The sequence below is a fragment of the Balaenoptera ricei genome, chromosome 2 (genome assembly GCF_028023285.1).
Source record: "Balaenoptera ricei isolate mBalRic1 chromosome 2, mBalRic1.hap2, whole genome shotgun sequence".
Lineage (NCBI taxonomy): Eukaryota > Metazoa > Chordata > Mammalia > Artiodactyla > Balaenopteridae > Balaenoptera > Balaenoptera ricei.
This window is the reverse complement of record NC_082640.1, coordinates 61,801,551-61,818,756: the sequence shown is the minus strand read 5'-3', so window position 1 is coordinate 61,818,756 and position 17,206 is coordinate 61,801,551. Positions and strand designations below refer to the sequence as shown.

Below are 17,206 nucleotides of genomic sequence, written 5' to 3'. Positions count from 1 at the left end.
GACCTAGCCAGAAATACCATTTTCTCTTCACTTCTGGAGTTTCCTGGGACAGAAGAGCTAAAGTCAATGAGACAAATGGCCATTCCCAAATAAATCTGTTTTCTTTTCCTCATGTTCATGTTCAAGGTTTCAGATCTCTCTCTTAGTAACTCTTTTTCTTCCTTTACAAATCTAAGAAAGAGAAAATTTGTAAGTATAGAAAGTAAAAACAAGGAGAAAAAAATCCTTTTTTTGTGAAAAATTTTCATCCTCAACTTTTATACTTGGCGAGAGTTAAGAAGGGAAATCTAGTAGTAGCTTAAGTACAGACAAAAACATGGGCAAACTGAAGGTGTCATGGACAAAACAATTTAAAAAGCTGTAGTCTAATCCTAATTACCGGTAGGCAAATATACCATATATACTTCCCCATTATGCTGATAATAACATCTGAAAGATTAAACTCTACCTATAGAAAACTAAAGACTGGTTTTATAAAGGCAAAGAGCAGACCTACAACATTCTGAGAGGTACAGCCAGAGACCTATATGAAACTTCAAGTTCACTGACCCCATTAAAGCATATAATTTTTCATAAATGTTCAATAAGCAGCTAGGAACAATTTAGGCACATCTCTGTAGAGAAACTTGTGAATGGCTGAAACCAGGAACTTTTAACCCACAAACGCCAAGAAAGAGCTGTTTCTGGTGTATATGTATATAGGTGTGTCATACATAGAAACACGTGGTTAAGAGAGATGAAGTTTACTAGAGAGAGCACTACATTTAATCAGAAGAGTTTGAGTTCCAGTGTTGCCTCCTCGGTGGATTACTGAAAGCCTCTGAACATCATTCCTATGTCAGGAAGATAATCATCCTAAACAAAATAATACTTCATGGGTGTGTGAGGAATAAATAATTTCAATGTATACAGTTTCACTCATTCTTCAGCAACATATTTTGAACTCTCACAATGTACACTAAGGATGTATAAGATTGAGTCCCTGCCCTCACTGTAGATAAGAGGTCCTCCTCCTTGGTGGGTACCCCACAATTCAAGAACTTCCTACAGAGAACTGGAGGGCAATTCCTTAAGGACAGAGAGCCCTCAATCCATGCTGAACAAGAACATAGCACACAGCAACAGACAGTAAATGCCTGCTGAATGAACAAATTGTATTTCTGTTTATGATCTGTTAAACCTTCCTCTTAGTAGACATTAACATGAAAAGGAAAAGAGATTGATACATAATAATCACCTCACTCACTGGAGGAACAGAGACACTTGGTAGCAACACAGAAATATTTGGAAGGGAAAGCAAAAATTACAATTCCCATTATCATCCTTCCATGGCAGGACTCAGTAGTGTTCTGCTTGTCATACAAAATCTCCCCATCTCTGAAAACCCCTGCAAGGCTGTGGAAATGTCTCATTTTATCTTCTGTGATGGTTATGCTGCAAAATAATTACGTTTTAGACTGGAGTTTTTCAGTATGTGAAGTCAATTGCAGAAACCAGTATTTGAGGACACAGAATTTGAATAGTTAATGTGTGAACCAAAGACTTACCTTGAATTAAAAAGTAAGAATTTGTAACTCTGTCCCTAAGAACTACAAAATTCTTCAGTTATAAACTAGGGTTTTTCAATCTTGGCACTATTGACATTTTGGGCCAGTTAACGTTTGGTTGTGGTAGGCTGTATGCCCACCATTATAAGATGTTTGGCAGCATTATTGGCCTCTACCCACTAGATCCCAGTAGCACCCCCCAACTGTGACAATCAAATGTATCTCTAGTCATTGACAAATGTTGGGTGGGGGTGTGTTTTAAAATCACCCTGGTTGAGAACCACTGAGATAAACAGTGGAATGAGAATTTTTTTCACAAAGGCTGTTCAAATAAGATATGGAAGAGGATATAAACTGTCACTCTTTGCACTCTAAATATGAGTCATTTTTAGATCATCAGATGACCATTTGAAGTTTTATCTGAAAAAAAAAAGATGATAATCAGTGCACCTAAAGAAGAAATCTATAACCTAGAAGAATAAATAAACAAATGAACCAATGGATAGTTCATTAAGTGTTAACAGCATAAAATGAGCACAGGTAGGGACTTCCCTGGTGGCCCAGGGGTTAAGAATCTGCCTGCCAATGCAGGGGAGACGGGTTTCAGCCCTGGTCCAGGAAGATCCCACATGCCGCGGAGCAACTAGGCCGGTGCGCCACAACTACTGAGCCTGTGCTCTAGAGCCCGCGAGCCACAACTACTGAGCCTGTGTGACACAACTACTGAAGCCCACGCGCCTAGAGCCCGTGCTCCGCCAACAAGAGAAGCCACTGCAATGAGAAGCCTGTGTACCACAACGAGGACCCAACACAGCCAAAAATAAATAAATAAAATAAATTTAAAACAAACAAAAAAATGAGCACAGGTAGCCTCACCACCACCTTCTAGATACAGTATTCATGCATGGCAACTGTCAGAAGTCTTAGACTACCGAGAAATCTTCTATTTCACTGCTACAAAGTAGGATTCTTAATTTTTCCTCCTATTCTTATCTGAAAAAAATTGTCTCCTGTAGCATAGAGGGCAAGAATACTATTATCGCAGATATCTACTGAGCATTTTGTAACCATAAGGGATTTTACTTAAATTCAGCAGGTCTCCTAAAAGCTCCTTAAGGAAAGAAGACAAAACAGACTCAAAAATATTAATTAAAATGCCTGGAGCCACAAAGCAAGCCAGGGATTCCTGAAGTTTACCTAAGACTTATTGCCATCATCTCCCCAAAGGCCTAGATTTCACTTGTAAATAGCTCTGTTTAGAAAAAGGCCCGATTTGCATTAATCTTAAATACTGTGATCTCACCAGTTAATAGTATAATACTAAACCTGTATAGAGCATGCAGCACTTTCTACAAAAAGTTATTCGTTTTAATTATAAAAGAAACATATGGTCATTGTAGAGAATATAAAAAACCTATTTTTAAAAAGACTGATTTTAATAATGATGTCTATCGTGTAATAATGAGGTATAGAAAAGCAAATGCAAAGGTAAAGATTAGCCAGTTGTTCAAGCAATGAAAAAGTAATTAATGGATTAATGTCCCCAAACACTTCAGTACTAAAGTCATGGATGGCTCTCTTTAGAATCTACCCATCAATTCTGAGAATAAATTCTGGTTTCATAATAATTCTATTAGGCTAGTCAGATCTGTGCCACCCATGCTGGATAAAAAGACAAGAAGTGTGCGTGTGTGTTTTGAATGGATTTGGTATTCCAGAGAAAACCAGTACATATAACAGAAACTGTCTTTCCCAGAGAAAAAATGGAATACTTTCCTCAGAAGCAGAAATTAAAGAAAAAGTCACCTCTAATCCACCGTTTTGGTTTCACCATTTTATAGTCTAGACCTAAGAGATAACCAATCCTTAATAAACAAACAACTCTTCCCATGCGCTCTGAAGCTTCCCAGCCTCCCACTCCCAGCCCGCAACCCCAGGCCATCTCAGTTAGGTTCTAATGAGCCTTTTCAAAATCATATATGAAAGTGCTCATTCCAGTAAGTACAGGCCCTTCAGCACTAAACAGTGCAGGCTAAACTACCTGTTCTAGGAATATCTGCCTCTACTCCAGAGGAAGAGGAATAGAAAACAGTGATTAGGGGACTTCCCTGGTGGCGCAGTGGTTAAGAATCTACCTGACAATGCAGGGGACGTGGATTCGATTCCTGGTCCGGAAAGATCCCACGTGCTGTGGAGCAACTAGACCTGTTTGCCACAACTACTGAGCCTGCGCTCCAGAGCCCGCAAGCCACAACTACTGAGCCCACCTGCTGCAACTACTGAAGCCCACATGCCTAGAGCCCGTGCTCTGCAATAAGAGAAGCCCACACACCGCAACGAGGCCCGCACACCGCAACGAAGAGTAGCCCCCGCTCGCCGCAACTAGAGAAAGCCCACGCGCAGCAATAAAGACCCGACGCAGCGAAAAATAAACTAAAAAAAATTTTTTTTTTAATTTCATAAAAAAAAACAAAAACAGTGACTATTCCAGTGTCCAGAAAGGCCAACCAAGGATCTCTTGTGTGGAGGCACACGGTGGGGTGGTGGTGGAGGATAGTGATTGATTTGGAAAAAGAAAGTACCCCTAATTGTCTGAGACATCAAGGCAGAATGATAAAACTGGTGTGAAATGCCTGAAATTGCACTGAACTTCCAAGTATCTGAACAAATAACCAGAGTTAGGGGTTATGACATCTAACCTTGACACTGCAGTGGACCAGCCATTCTGCTATAAAATGGGTCTTAATATGTAGAAATCAAAGTTGGAGTATTCCAACATTACTATGTCTTTTCCAACACAAAAAAGGTATACAAGTCATAAAATGAGACTCAGATGTACTGATCTACAATGAGTTTTAACTTTTACCTCTGTAAAACAGTTCAGCTCCTTTTCAGATGTCTGTCTTACTTTTCAATTCATTAGTAAGTATTAGAGGTCAGGTTCCTTGGAGAAAACCTCCAGGTCTCTTTAACATTCACACCTAAAGCCCAAGACCCTTGATATGTTCAGAAGTTTTAAGAGAATAAAATTCTCACATCCAAATGAGATTTCACCTAACTGCTAATTACAATATCTTTAGTCACCGGCAATAACGATAAGAATGAGTCTTCTTCATCTATCCCTCCTCTCCTTCCCCTCTGTGGAAGGCCTCAACATTATGAATCATTTGGTCTTTGACGTATGGTTACTTCCAGGGGGACAGATGACATTTAGCACAGGACATGTGAGGCTGTGGGAAAAGGGAAGTTCTTGGCCACAAGAACCAGGACAAAACCCCTGCCCTTGGGAAAAATTCCAAAAATCTCTGAAATCCACTGCAAGGCAGTTGAATTTTTAACTTTAGAAAATCCCGTTATAAGAACACAAACCACGGCACAGAATTAGACTAGGTTTTTGAAAACTATACTATGAAGTTGCAAGATAACTATTTTCTGGCATTCATAAAAATCCATGCTAAGCGATGGTCCCCAGCATGAATGAATATTTTCCCCCCCTTGGGATTGGTTTAAGCTAACTTGGCTCTAAAATCTTTCACTATTCAAAGACAGAGAATATCATGATAATGGCTAACTTAACTGAGTGCTTACTATGTAATGCATTACTATCTATGTGCACTAGCTTATTAATCTTTACAACAATGCTATAAGCTCTACACAACATGAACTCTAAAATAAAAATTTTCTTTGGAGGCTTTGAAAATCAGTACTCGTAGATTATTTGTTACAACAACTTTTAAAAACTCATGAATTATTTTTAATGTGATAGAAATACTATGTAAGATATTAAGACCATCTAAAATGAAAATATGAATAAAAGCATAACTACTTTAGAAAGCTACTCTACTATCCTGTCCTATCGGTCATTACTGGGAAATCCATGAAAACCCAAAAGACCCTAAAAGGCTATAATTCCTTAGATATTCCATCAAATAGCCTTATAATCCTAGCTAAAAGTCTTTCTGTTATGGTTTATTGCAAAGAGGGTGTTCTCCTCACAACTTACCCCAAATAGACGTAACCCAAGGTGCCCCACTTTCTGTAGGTTACTTGGACATAGAACAGATGAATAAGACGCCCTTAACTATCCCTGGTGGTCAAGTTAATTATAATTTAGCAAATTTAATAAAATTACCAACTTCAGGTCAATTTACAAATGTGAGTATATGCTTTGGAAAAATAAAATTAAGACAATAACATAATAAGAATGAAGATGAGTACTGAAATGTAGAAATTACCCTTCACACTCGCAAATTTACAATTTTGCCAACCTATTAAGAAAGGCTTTTATATTCACACATAAAGATATCAAAAAAAGAATGTATTCCTGACACAAAAACACCTTGGTTTTTACAGTTTGGAGAAATAATATTCTTCATATTTGGCTCTAAGAATAGTTATTTCTCTTATACAAAAGAAAAAGGACACATTTTAAAAAATAAATTTTTATTGTGACCACACCTCAAAACAGAGAGTTGCCAACTCTATCTTAAGGAACAAATTTTTTCCAAGAGTAATTTCCATCATAATTTCTTGCACAGGCTGTACAATATGTTTCTGCTAGCAATAAACAGGTCTGAGCAAAGGTTTTCCAAATTTTTTCCTGTCTGCATTTTTTAAATTATATTTTAAGAAGCATCATCAGGACTTCCCTGGTGGTTCAGTGGTTAAGAATATGCCTGCCAATGCAGGGGACACAGATTCGAGCCCTGGTCTGGGAAGATCCCACATGCCGCGGAGCAACTAAGTCCGTGCGCCACAACTACTGAGCCTGCGCTCTAGAGCCCACGAGCCACAACTACTCAAGCCCGCGCGCCTAGAGCCCATACTCTGCAATGAGAGAAGCCACTGCAATGAGAAACCTGCACAGCAACGAAGACCCAACGCAGCCATAAATAAATAAATTTATTTTTAAAAAAAGCATCATCAAAATCAAACACACATATCAATACCAAAACCCACAAAATTAGTTATCATACACCCATGTAGGCATCTTATTAAACTGTTTAATTGCTTCATGAGATGTAAGGTAGTTAGTGTAATAGAGGGAACATTTGCAGTGGAGGCAGAATAACCTAGAGCTGGGTGGAAATCTTGGCTCTATCACTTGCTAGCTATGTGAACTTGGGCAATTTCCTTCTCTCAGTCTGAGTTTTCTCGTTTGCAAAGTGAGATAATTATTCCAATCTTATGAGGATTAACTGTATGTGAAATGCCCAGCACAGAGCCTGATTCAAAGCAGGAGCACAGGAAACAATTACTATTATTACTCTGTTGTTATTCATGTAAACTTCTTAAAGGCAAAGCATACTTTTTTCTTGGACCTCAACTGTAGGCTTTATAATATTGAGAACTGAAAAAATAAAGGCAAGAAACATCATAAGTTACAAAGGACTTGGTATAATATCAGTTCAACACATGATTAGATAGGAAATGAAACTATGAAGTAATAATGATGACCTTCAAAACATATATAAAAATAAACATCCTTATTTTTTTAATTAATTATTTTATTTATTTATTTTTGGCTGCATTGGGTCTTCATTGCTGCGTGCGGGCTTTCTCTAGTTGCGGCGAGCGAGGGCTACTCTTTGTTGTGGTGCGCGGGCTTCTCATTGCAGTGGCTTCTCTTGTTGCGGAGCACAGGCTCTAGGCGCGCGGGCTTCAGTAGTTGTAGCACACAGGCTCATGGGCTACAGAGTGCAGACTCAGTAGTTGTGGCACACGGGCTTAGTTGCTCCGCGGCATGTGGGATCTTCCCGGACCAGGGCTCAAACCCGTGTCCCCTGCATTGGCAGGCGGATTCTTAACCACTGCGCCACCAGGGAAGCCCCCGTCCTTATTTTTATAAGCCACTCTGAAAGGAGACGACGCTGTCTATGTACAAATCACATATAGAACTACTCTTCATCCCACAAGTATTTCCCGAACGTCCATTGAGTGCCAGTCATTATGATCGGCAATGTGCGTATGATGGTGAGCAAATGCAGACACAGTTCCAAGCCTCACGGAGCTTCCAGTCATACAATCATACAAATAGTGTAAACTTGTGATAAGTGATATAAAGGACAGTACATGGTACTCTGAGAGCCAGCAGCAGATCTAACCTAACTGGGGAGATCAAGGATGGCCTTCCCGAGGAAGTGAAAGCTGAGAGCTGAAGGATGAAGAGGGAGTTACCAGTGGAGGGTATTTCCAGACAGAGGAAAGCAACTTGTGCAAAGACCCTGTAACAGAAGGAAACAGGCAAGAATGCAGGACCAAAAGGCCAGTGTGCCTGGAGCAAGATGAAGTGTGAGAATTAGCTAGGGATCTAAACCACACAAGGGCTGAGGCATTGTAGACCATATTCAAAAGCTGTAACAATCATTCAAGAGCTGTCAATCCCAAGAGCGATGAAAAGCCACTGAGGGTTTTATGAATGTTTATTTTGGGGGCAGGTAGGCAAAAGGGAAGATGCAATCAGATTCGCAGGAATGCAGATGGATCAAGTAGGAAACAAAAATTCTGTCAGGATATGACAGTAGCTTGAACTAGGGTGATGATAATGGTGGTGGTGGTGATGGAAAAAGTCAAAGAATTCAGGAGATATTCAGGAAAACCTGATGATGTATAATACACAGGGGCTGAGGGAGAACAAAGTATCCAAGAAAACTTTTGGGCTTATGATTTGCATGACTGTGTAGAAAGAGGTACCATTTGAGAGGGATCTGCTGAAGAAACATCTTTAAAGCAGTTTACACACCCCACAAAGGGTCTGAAACTGTGTTATCCAGTTTGATCCCCTACTTTACCCATGAAATAGGATTCCAAAAGATTTTTTTCTATTTCCAAAAATCAAACTGACTCTCAAATCTACAAGATTTTTCCAACACTGAAGATATTTCAAAGATTCTGCCACAAGTTTTGAAATCAACTCCAAATGAGTTTTAAAACTGGTTTGAACAGTGAGGCAGCATTATGGAATGAATATGTCATTTCCCATGACAACTACTTTGATAAGACTAACATGCATTTGCTGCTGTTTAATTTAGATATTTTAAAGAAATCTTAACAGTTAAGAGTACTCTCATGTGATATTAAACTAAAATATGAAATTTTATCAGGCATTACCACAATTGGAATTATGCTTTTATGTTTGTGTTTCAACATTTTGAAGTGCCTGTAGAAAACTTGGTATTTTGTAGGAAAACATATGGTTAAAAAAAACCCACATAACTTCTTGATCTTAATATACATATATTTTACTATTTCCATCCAGTCCTTGTTAATTCCCATCACATTCATTCGATGTAAAACATTTTTACTAAACACAGTTGTATATATATATACACATATACATATACAGAGTAAAGCTAATACTTTATCAATACTATGAATACTTTAATATTTACTTTTCTCAGTTTTAATTTTTTAATTCACACCCAAATGGCATTTTCATAGTGGAATACTGATGCCCTCAAGTCTTAGAAACATAAAAACTTCAAATCTGACTAGCCCTAGGAAAAGAAGTGAAAGAGTTTTGCCCCTTTAAAATCAACCAAACACCACCACACCTTAGTGCTGAAGTACCGATAGTATTTCCCTAATTTTGGCAAGGTGGGCTCCTTGGCCACCTGCTTGCACTAGGCCCTGACTAGCATTTTATTAACATTAATTTCAGTTACCAGGATATTACTACTGCTTATACAGAGCAGCAGATTTTTTTTTTTTCCCCATGCTGATTTTATCTCTAGGCGTCAAAAGAAAAGACTGTGGTCTGAAGCCAAATATGAAAAATGTCATCTCCACAAATGAGGAGAAAAGTCAAGGGCTTTTTAAAAATCAGGTCTTAAGCCCATTAACCAATATTAGTTTGTAAAACCAGACTGTTTCCACACTAGACACTGTACTACCAAATGTGGTCCTTGGGAGCAAGGGCTGGCAAGCTTGAAATGGGTTACCAGCATAGTTCACCTTTTTCTTATTTTAGGGGTTTTTTGATTGTTTGTTTTGTTTTTAAACAAATCAGACCATGGCTATATTTATTTGAGCATGGGTGTGGGCAGTGCCAAGGAAGAGACAGCGAAAAGACTTTAGGGTTCCAATCTCAGCTAGCAAGACTTTCCTACCATCCTCAGAAGGAGTGGTCCATGTCTCCCCAACAGGAATGTGGGCGAGGGAAAGTTATAAAGGCCCTGAGCTCTTCCCTTACCCAAGCCCCCCAAATGGCACGACAAACCACTTCCTTCTGGGAACTGAAAGTCTTAAGCTTTAAGGGACAATGGAGCCCAATGTAGGCTTCAGAAAGATGGAGACAGTGAGATGAGATGCGGGGAGGGAAGTGGGGGTGAGGGGATGCGCCCAGCGGCAGAGAGCTAAATAGGGCGGTCAAGGCTAGGGACTTCGGGAGCCTGAGAAGGCCTGGATCTTCCAGAATCTGTCCAAGTAGGCCACAGCCCTCTAAGAAGCCCGAAGGGCTCGTCTGAAAATCTACGGCGTCTATGGACCCAGTGCCTATCACTGTCCTGGGGAGGGGAGACAGTCCCCGCAGGAATCCAGCCCCCAAAGTGGGGCTCTTCCTGCCTTTAAAAAACCACAAACCCTCACGGAATGAAGCAAAACACATACAGGGGTGGCAGGGCCGGAGGCAAAGTAGGTGTTCTGCAAACGTCGGGGGCGGGGAGATGTTGGCAGAGGTAAAGGGAGGCCCCCAATTCGAGAAACTTTAATCATCACCGGAATAAGGGGAGGGGGCAATATGCGACCGGTAAGCAGCAGACAGAAGAGGCCGGGAGCGGGAGTAGCGACCAGCAGCGCCCCCGGCTTCGGGGGTTGACGGCCTGGGGCGCGGCCGCCGGGGGCGGGGGGTTGGAAGCCACCGCGGACCCCCGGCCGCGAAGAGCACAGCCGGGCTAGGCCTGAGGTGTCCGGACACACCCACCGCCGCGGCCGCAGCCCCGCTTACCTGCTCCTCCTCCGGGGTCAGCTCCGGCGCCATGTCGGGCTGGGGCGCGGTCGTGGGCTCCATCCCGCCACCGCCGCCGCCGCCGCCGCCCCCGCCCGGCGGACAGAAGTCGCCCGGGAGCGCGGGGAGCCCGGTGCGGTGGGCCTCCGCTTCCGCGTGCCCGCGCCTCAGCAGCCCAGGGCCGGCTCGCGCATAGCTAGGCCGGCGGGGCCCGGCGCCCGCAGCGGCCGCAAACGCCGCTTCTGTTTCCTTAAGAAAAAGCTCTCAGAACTGTCGCTCTCTTCTGGGCGGAAATCCTTTTTTATTTTCTTCGTTCCGTTCCTCACACTCCCCCACCTCTCCCGGAAAAAAAAAAAAAAAATAGTGCAGGCGAGGAGCTAATCGGGATTAAAAAAAGGAAACGTGAAATCGAGAACTTTCTAAGCCCAGAACGAAGGGCCGCGGGGGAAATTTTCGGAAGGCCGCCGGCCTCCTCGGCGTCCAGCTTCCTCGGCGGCGCTCCGGCTCCTGCAGGAGTCCTCGGGGATGCGGGGCCCTGCGACCTGCGCTGCAGCCTCTCAGCCCCGTTCCTCAAAAGCCGCGGTGACGGGAGGGAGGGAGGGAGCGAGGGAAACGCGCCCCCCTCCCGGCTCAAGGCCAGCGCTGCGGCCGCACTGCGTCCGCCCGAGCCCCCCGCGGCTCCATTGAGAAACTGAGCGTCTCATTCACAAACAGGCGACTAGGAGGGCCCGGCAGAGCGCGGACGGTGTCCGGGAGGGGGAGACAGAGAGGAGCCTGGGGGCGGGGGCAGCGGAGCTAGAGGAGGGGGACGCCGAGAGGAGGGGGCGGGGGAGGCCGGCGGGGGGAGGGGAGACCCAGAGGAACCAGGGCGGAGGAGGGGCTTCGGCGACTCCAGGAGCGGGGAGCGAAAAAAAGGAAGAAAGAGTTTCAAGAGGTTAAGCTCCGTGGAGGAGGGAAAAAATGCATATGTTTGAAAACTAGCTGCCCACGGGCACCTGGCCTGGGGTTACTTGCTACTACCACTTACTTGTGAGGAACCCGCAATCCTCATCTATTTCCACGTCGCTTCCTGACTGAAAGACCCTGAAAAGCTTGCTTACTAAGTCCAGGATGCGCAGGTGGAAGGAGCAGACCCTGTCAGCTAGCTTTTCGCGGCCCTAGCTCGCTCTCTCCTCGCCCGCGGTATCCTGTAATCCATCACCTATGGCTTTTAGCCTCTCAGAAAAACAGCATCGGATTTCGAACCTCTTTCAGGAATCATGCAGCATTTGCAAGCCTTTGATTTTCACTAAGGCGAGCGCGGCAAAGAGCTTGGGGGTCTTACGGAGTATGGTCTTGGGAGTCAGTTTGGGAGTAGAGGGGGCACTGGGAAGGCAGGGCTGGGTCTGGCATGTTTTTGCATCATTCCAGACCAAAAATACTCTAAAAGGGACCCAACTAACAAATGAGTGCCACAGCTAGTGCCAAAGGCTGAAGCCTGGAGAGCTCACAGACCTAGGCCCACAGGAGAGGTTTTCAGACAACTGAGGAAGATGTCCTGAGTTCTGATGCTCCTTCTAGGACTTTAAAAGCAACCTCTGACCTCACCTCATTTCTGCATCATTGCAATAGAAACTTCAGGCTGCACTTGGTTAGAGAAGAAACCCCTGGCGGTTGGTACTGCTTCTATCTCAGGTGGGTTACTTTATCCTTTACACCAATAAGGCTGACTCTAGGTTGAGTTCATTACCCCATACAGGAGTTATAGTTTCAGTATTGTAACCAGATGCTCCTCTGGAAGACTATTTAGCAAGTATGTTTATATGCCAGGCACTAGGCTCTGCACTAAGTTTACAGCAATGAACAAGACAGTGGTCTCTTCCACATGTAAGGAATGGAATGATCCCTGAGCTATGTTATTAAGGGAAAAAAAGCAAGACCTAAATAGTGTGTATAATATGCTGTCATTTGTATAGAGAAAAAAATGAATGTGTATTTGTAAATTTATTTATACATAGAAAAGCTTTGAGAGGATACACAAGAAAGATAGCAGTGGTTGTCTCCCAGGAGGGGAACTGGGATTCTAGGGAACAGAAGGGAAGAGGGAGACTTTTCCCTATATGGTCAATTATACATTTTAAGGGGTTTTTTTGTGTTTATTTATTTATTTATTTTTGGCTGCGTTGGGTCTTCATTGCGGTGCGTGGGCTTCTCATTGCGGTGGCCTCTCTTGTTGTGGAGCATGGACTCTAGGCGCGGGGGCTTCAGTTGTTGTGGCGTGTGGGCTTAGCAGTTGTGGCTCGCGGGTGCTAGAGCGTAGGCTTAGTAGTTGTGGCGCATGGGCTTAGTTGCTCTGGGGCATGTGGGACCTTCCCGGACCAGGGATCGAACCCGTGTCCCCTGCATTGGCAGGGGGATTCTTAACCACTACGCCACCAGGAAAGTGCCTTTAAGGTTTTTTTTAAACTTTTTATTGACATTGTCAACTACAAATTGGCATTCTCCATTGGCACTTGCCGTCTACCTCTACAAGGATTAAATCATGTGCTGCTGCCGCTGCTGACTTTCAACACCCCCTGAAAGGAGTTCAGGTGGAGAGCAGAAATGAAGCACTCCGTGCTCTGGGAAAAACTGGCAGAACAGGTCTTCAGATAGTTAGATATTTTCAAGAGCCAATTTTATGAGCCCAATTCTTGTATCTCCTTATATCTAGAAAAGCACTAAAATCCTTCATGGTGACGTCTGCTCCTCGTGACTAGCAGTAACCTGTATGAGACTAGCAGAAATCTTCTGTAAAAAATATGTGCTTGATTGCATGTACTCCCCCTTCACCAAAATCACATATATACTGACCTTCCCCCCTGCCTCTTTGGAGCAGTTTCTCAGAGCTATCTGGGATGCTGTCTCCCCAGCTGCAGTCCTCATTTTGCCCCAAATAAAGCTTAACTCGCAACTCTCACGTTGCGCATTTTTTTTTTAAGTCAACAACATATAATATACATACAGGGGCTTCCCTGGTAGTGCAGTGGTTGAGAATCTGCCTGCCAATGCAGGGGACACGGGTTCGAGCCCTGGTCTGGGAAGGTCCCACATGCCGCGGAGCAACTAGGCCCGTGAGCCACAACTACTGAGCCTGCGCGTCTGGAGCCTGTGCTCCGCAAGAAGAGAGGCCGCGATAGTGAGAGGCCCGCACACCGCGATGAAGAGTGGCCCCCGCTTGCCGCAACTAGAGAAAGCCCTCGCACAGAAACGAAGACCCAACACAGCCAAAAATTAATTAATTTAAAAAATATATATATATACATACAGAAAGATGAAAATATGTGTACAGCATGGTGAATTTCATAAACTAAACACACCCATGTAACCAGCACACAGATCAAGAAATTCCCAACTTTCCAAAGCCCTCCTTATGTCCCCTCCCAGTCATTACTCGAGTTACCACTATCTTGGCTTCTAACAACATTGTGTGTATGTATGTTTAAATTTTGCACGTGGATGTATAAACTTTTCCAAAAAATTTTTAAATAGTAACTTAAATCTAGTTTTTCTCCCTAAGCAGGCAAATGGCTCTAGGACTAAGCTGGAGTAAGAAATTGCAGAACCTGAGTAGTACAAACCACTGAGTGGACACAGAAGAGGATGGAGTCTCTCAACCCACTATTTACAATTTTACATTTGTTTTGCCCAATGATCCTCAGGATGCCAGCGGTTGGTGTTGCACAGCTTATTAATTAGTATTGAACTAGAACTTGAATCCAAGCATTCTGACTCCTTGTGCAGGTATTGGGTGAGGAAAATTTTAAAAGAGAGAGGTTTAACCGAATGAGCTAGGAGAGAGAACTCAGCGGAGTTTTCAGAGGCACAGCTGTGTGTGTGGGCGTGTGGGTGTATAAGGGAACAGTTTTCTGGAACTGTTGCCTATCACAGTCCAAACAGGACAATGTTTGGAAGTTTTTGAGCAGAGGCGTGGGGAACAAAACCAAGTGCAAGGCGGCTGGCTGGATTTGCTCTGAGTGGCAAAACTTAGGAGAATCAGAGTACAAAGTCTTGCCTTTAACTGCAGGCTTGAACTAACAAAATCAAGAATGATACTGTCATCCTGCTCAATCAGATCTTAGAGATTGCAAAACAATTTGTAATACAAAAGATTGGAAACAATATAATGGCCCATCAATAAGAAACTCAGTAAATAAATCATGGTACACACATACACTGAACTAATAAGTTCCACTTATTATATCCTTACCAGGTGCCAGACACTGTTCTAAATGAGTTTCATTCATCTAATCTCTCCATCGCAGTATGAGATAGCTGAAGTTTTGATCTTCAAAATATATATATAAGGTAGATCCATATGTATTGACATAGCCCTGGACTTTTGAATGCTTGGCTGCAGGACCTCAGAAGGAAGGCTAGGGTAGGGTTGGGGGTGTATAGGTGACAGACAATCACATTTTTATTAAATTAACATGAACTGAAATCTGAAAGTGGAAAATAAATTACAAAGAGGGACCCTTTGGGGGAGGGGTGTTATGGGTTGTACTTTTGTTTTTTGCTTTTAAAGTATAGGTTTCAGGTCTCTGTCTAGAAAGCTTATCCTCCCCTTCCTCCCACCTCCTTCACCAGACAAATCTGACTCATCCTTAAGGTCTCAGCTCAAAAGTCACTTCCTCAGCAAGATCTTCCTTGACTACTCCCTGAACTGCTCCTTGTTACTCTCTCCTAGCACCATCTTGTTTTTCTAAAAGAGAGTTGATCACAATTTGTAATTGTGTACGTGTTTCCATGTCATTGGCCTAGTGTCTGCCTGCTTAGCCAGGAAGGCGGGAACCACATCTGTAGGCCCCTGTACCCTCAGTGCCTAGAGCCTAGAACCTAGTACGCAGGTCCTTCATAAATATGTATTGAATGACTGAATTAAGAAGACAACCAGACTTCCCTGGCGGCGCAGAGGTTAAGAATCCGCCTGCCAATGCAGGGGACACGGGTTCGAGCCCTGGTCAAGGAAGATCCCACATGCCACGGAGCAACGAAGCCTGCGTGCCACAACTACTGAAGCCTGCGCGCCTAGAGCCCGTGCTCCGCAACAAGAGAAGCCACCGCGATGAGAAGCCAGCACACTACAACGAAGAGTAACCCCCACTCGCCGCAACTAGAGAAAGCCCACGCGCAGCAACGAAGACTCAACACAGCCAAAAATAAAATAAATAAAATAAATTAATTTTTAAAAAATTCTCTTAAAAATAAAAAAGACAACCACCTTGGGACTTCCCTGGTTGTCCAGTGGTTAAGACACCACGCTCCCAACGCAGGGGGCCTGGGTTTCATCCCCAACCCGGCGCAGCCAAATAAAAAAATAAATAAATATTACCAAAAAAAAAAAGACAGCCACCTTAACTCTGAGACCTCTGTCTTACCATTGTCTCCTGCCTTTTTTTTTTCCTTTTGGCTGCGTTGGGTCTTCGTTGCTGGGCGCAGGCTTTTTCTAGTTGCAGCAAGCGGGGGCTACTCTTCATTGAGGCGGGAGGGCTTCTCATCGCGTTGGCTTCCCTTGTTGCAGAGCACGGGCTCTAGGCGCGCAGGCTTCAGTAGTTGTGGCTCGTGGGCTCTAGAGCGCAGGCTCAGTAGTTGTGGCACACAGGCTTAGTTGCTTTGGGGCATGTGGGATCTTTCTGGACCAGGGATCAAACCCATTTCCCCTACATTGGCGGGCGGATTCTCAACAACTGCGCTACCAGGGAAGTCCCTCTCCTGCCTTTTTTAATATTTGTTTGGATCTAGGAATAGAGATACTTCCAAAGCTGTGATTAGAATTTTGTAACCTTTCCCCCAAAACACCTTTACTTCTGAAATCTAAAGCTTCTCTCAAAAATTGCTCCAAAATACCTACTGCCTATGAAAGAGACATGTCTAAAAGACAGATACAGAATAAGTAAGGTCATAGTACTAACAGATGTCTAGGGTGAAAATTTTTTCTTGTTTACTCATAGGCCAAAGCTGTAATCACTAGGATGGCTGAAGTAAGCTATGTAAGGAAGGTGAAAAATCTTGTCCCTTGTAGATAACATTTCCCCCATTACCCAGTACTTTAGGGCGTGGTATTTATCTACTGCTACTCTCTGCTTTTTATATTCTTTTCTTTTTCTCTAAACTAAAATATGATCTGGCTTCTTCCTCACACAAACAATTTTCTCATCTGACACCCCTACTTACTACTCCTAGATCACAGGTTAATCAGTCACTATTCTGTGTTACTTCAATACTTGATGCCTGTTGTCTAGAGTTTACCTAACACTCTGAATTGTAATTATTTGCTTATGTGTCTGTCTCTCCCACTAGACCATGAGTTCCTTGAGGGCAGAGGCCATGTCTTATTCATCGCTCTCTCTTCAGAACCTAGCACAATACATAGTTCAGAGTAGCTGGTGCTCAATCAATGTTTGCTGAAAGAATGCACCCATCCTTTTCCAGCAAACAAGGTACAATTCTTGCCAAAGAGTACCAAACAGGTTTGGTTACCTTGGATACTTAATTGCTCACGGGAAAACATTCAATACAGGAGAGAGGCACCAACTGAGTTACTTTACTCTCACTCTCTTTGACTTACCTGTGTTAATGGGGAGGCCAGAGCAGAATGGATAAATTAAGTCCACAGATTAATCTGGTTCTTCTTTGATGTAAAGATTGGGTATAATAACAGAATCCTAACACAACATGGGACTCAAAAATCAGC

At 43.3% G+C, this 17,206-nt stretch overlaps 1 protein-coding gene across 1 annotated transcript in view; it reads right to left on the bottom strand.

Annotated features, from left to right (window-relative positions):
• The window catches only part of PTPN9 (protein tyrosine phosphatase non-receptor type 9), an 80,616-nt gene extending 69,876 nt beyond the window's left edge, over window positions 1–10,740 (bottom strand). The window contains exon 1 of the mRNA XM_059912727.1: window positions 10,492–10,740. Coding sequence (XP_059768710.1) covers window positions 10,492–10,554 — 63 coding nt within the window. The 5' untranslated portion in view covers window positions 10,555–10,740. The remainder of the gene's footprint in view (window positions 1–10,491) is intronic.
• Window positions 10,741–17,206: the final 6,466 nt, after the last annotated feature.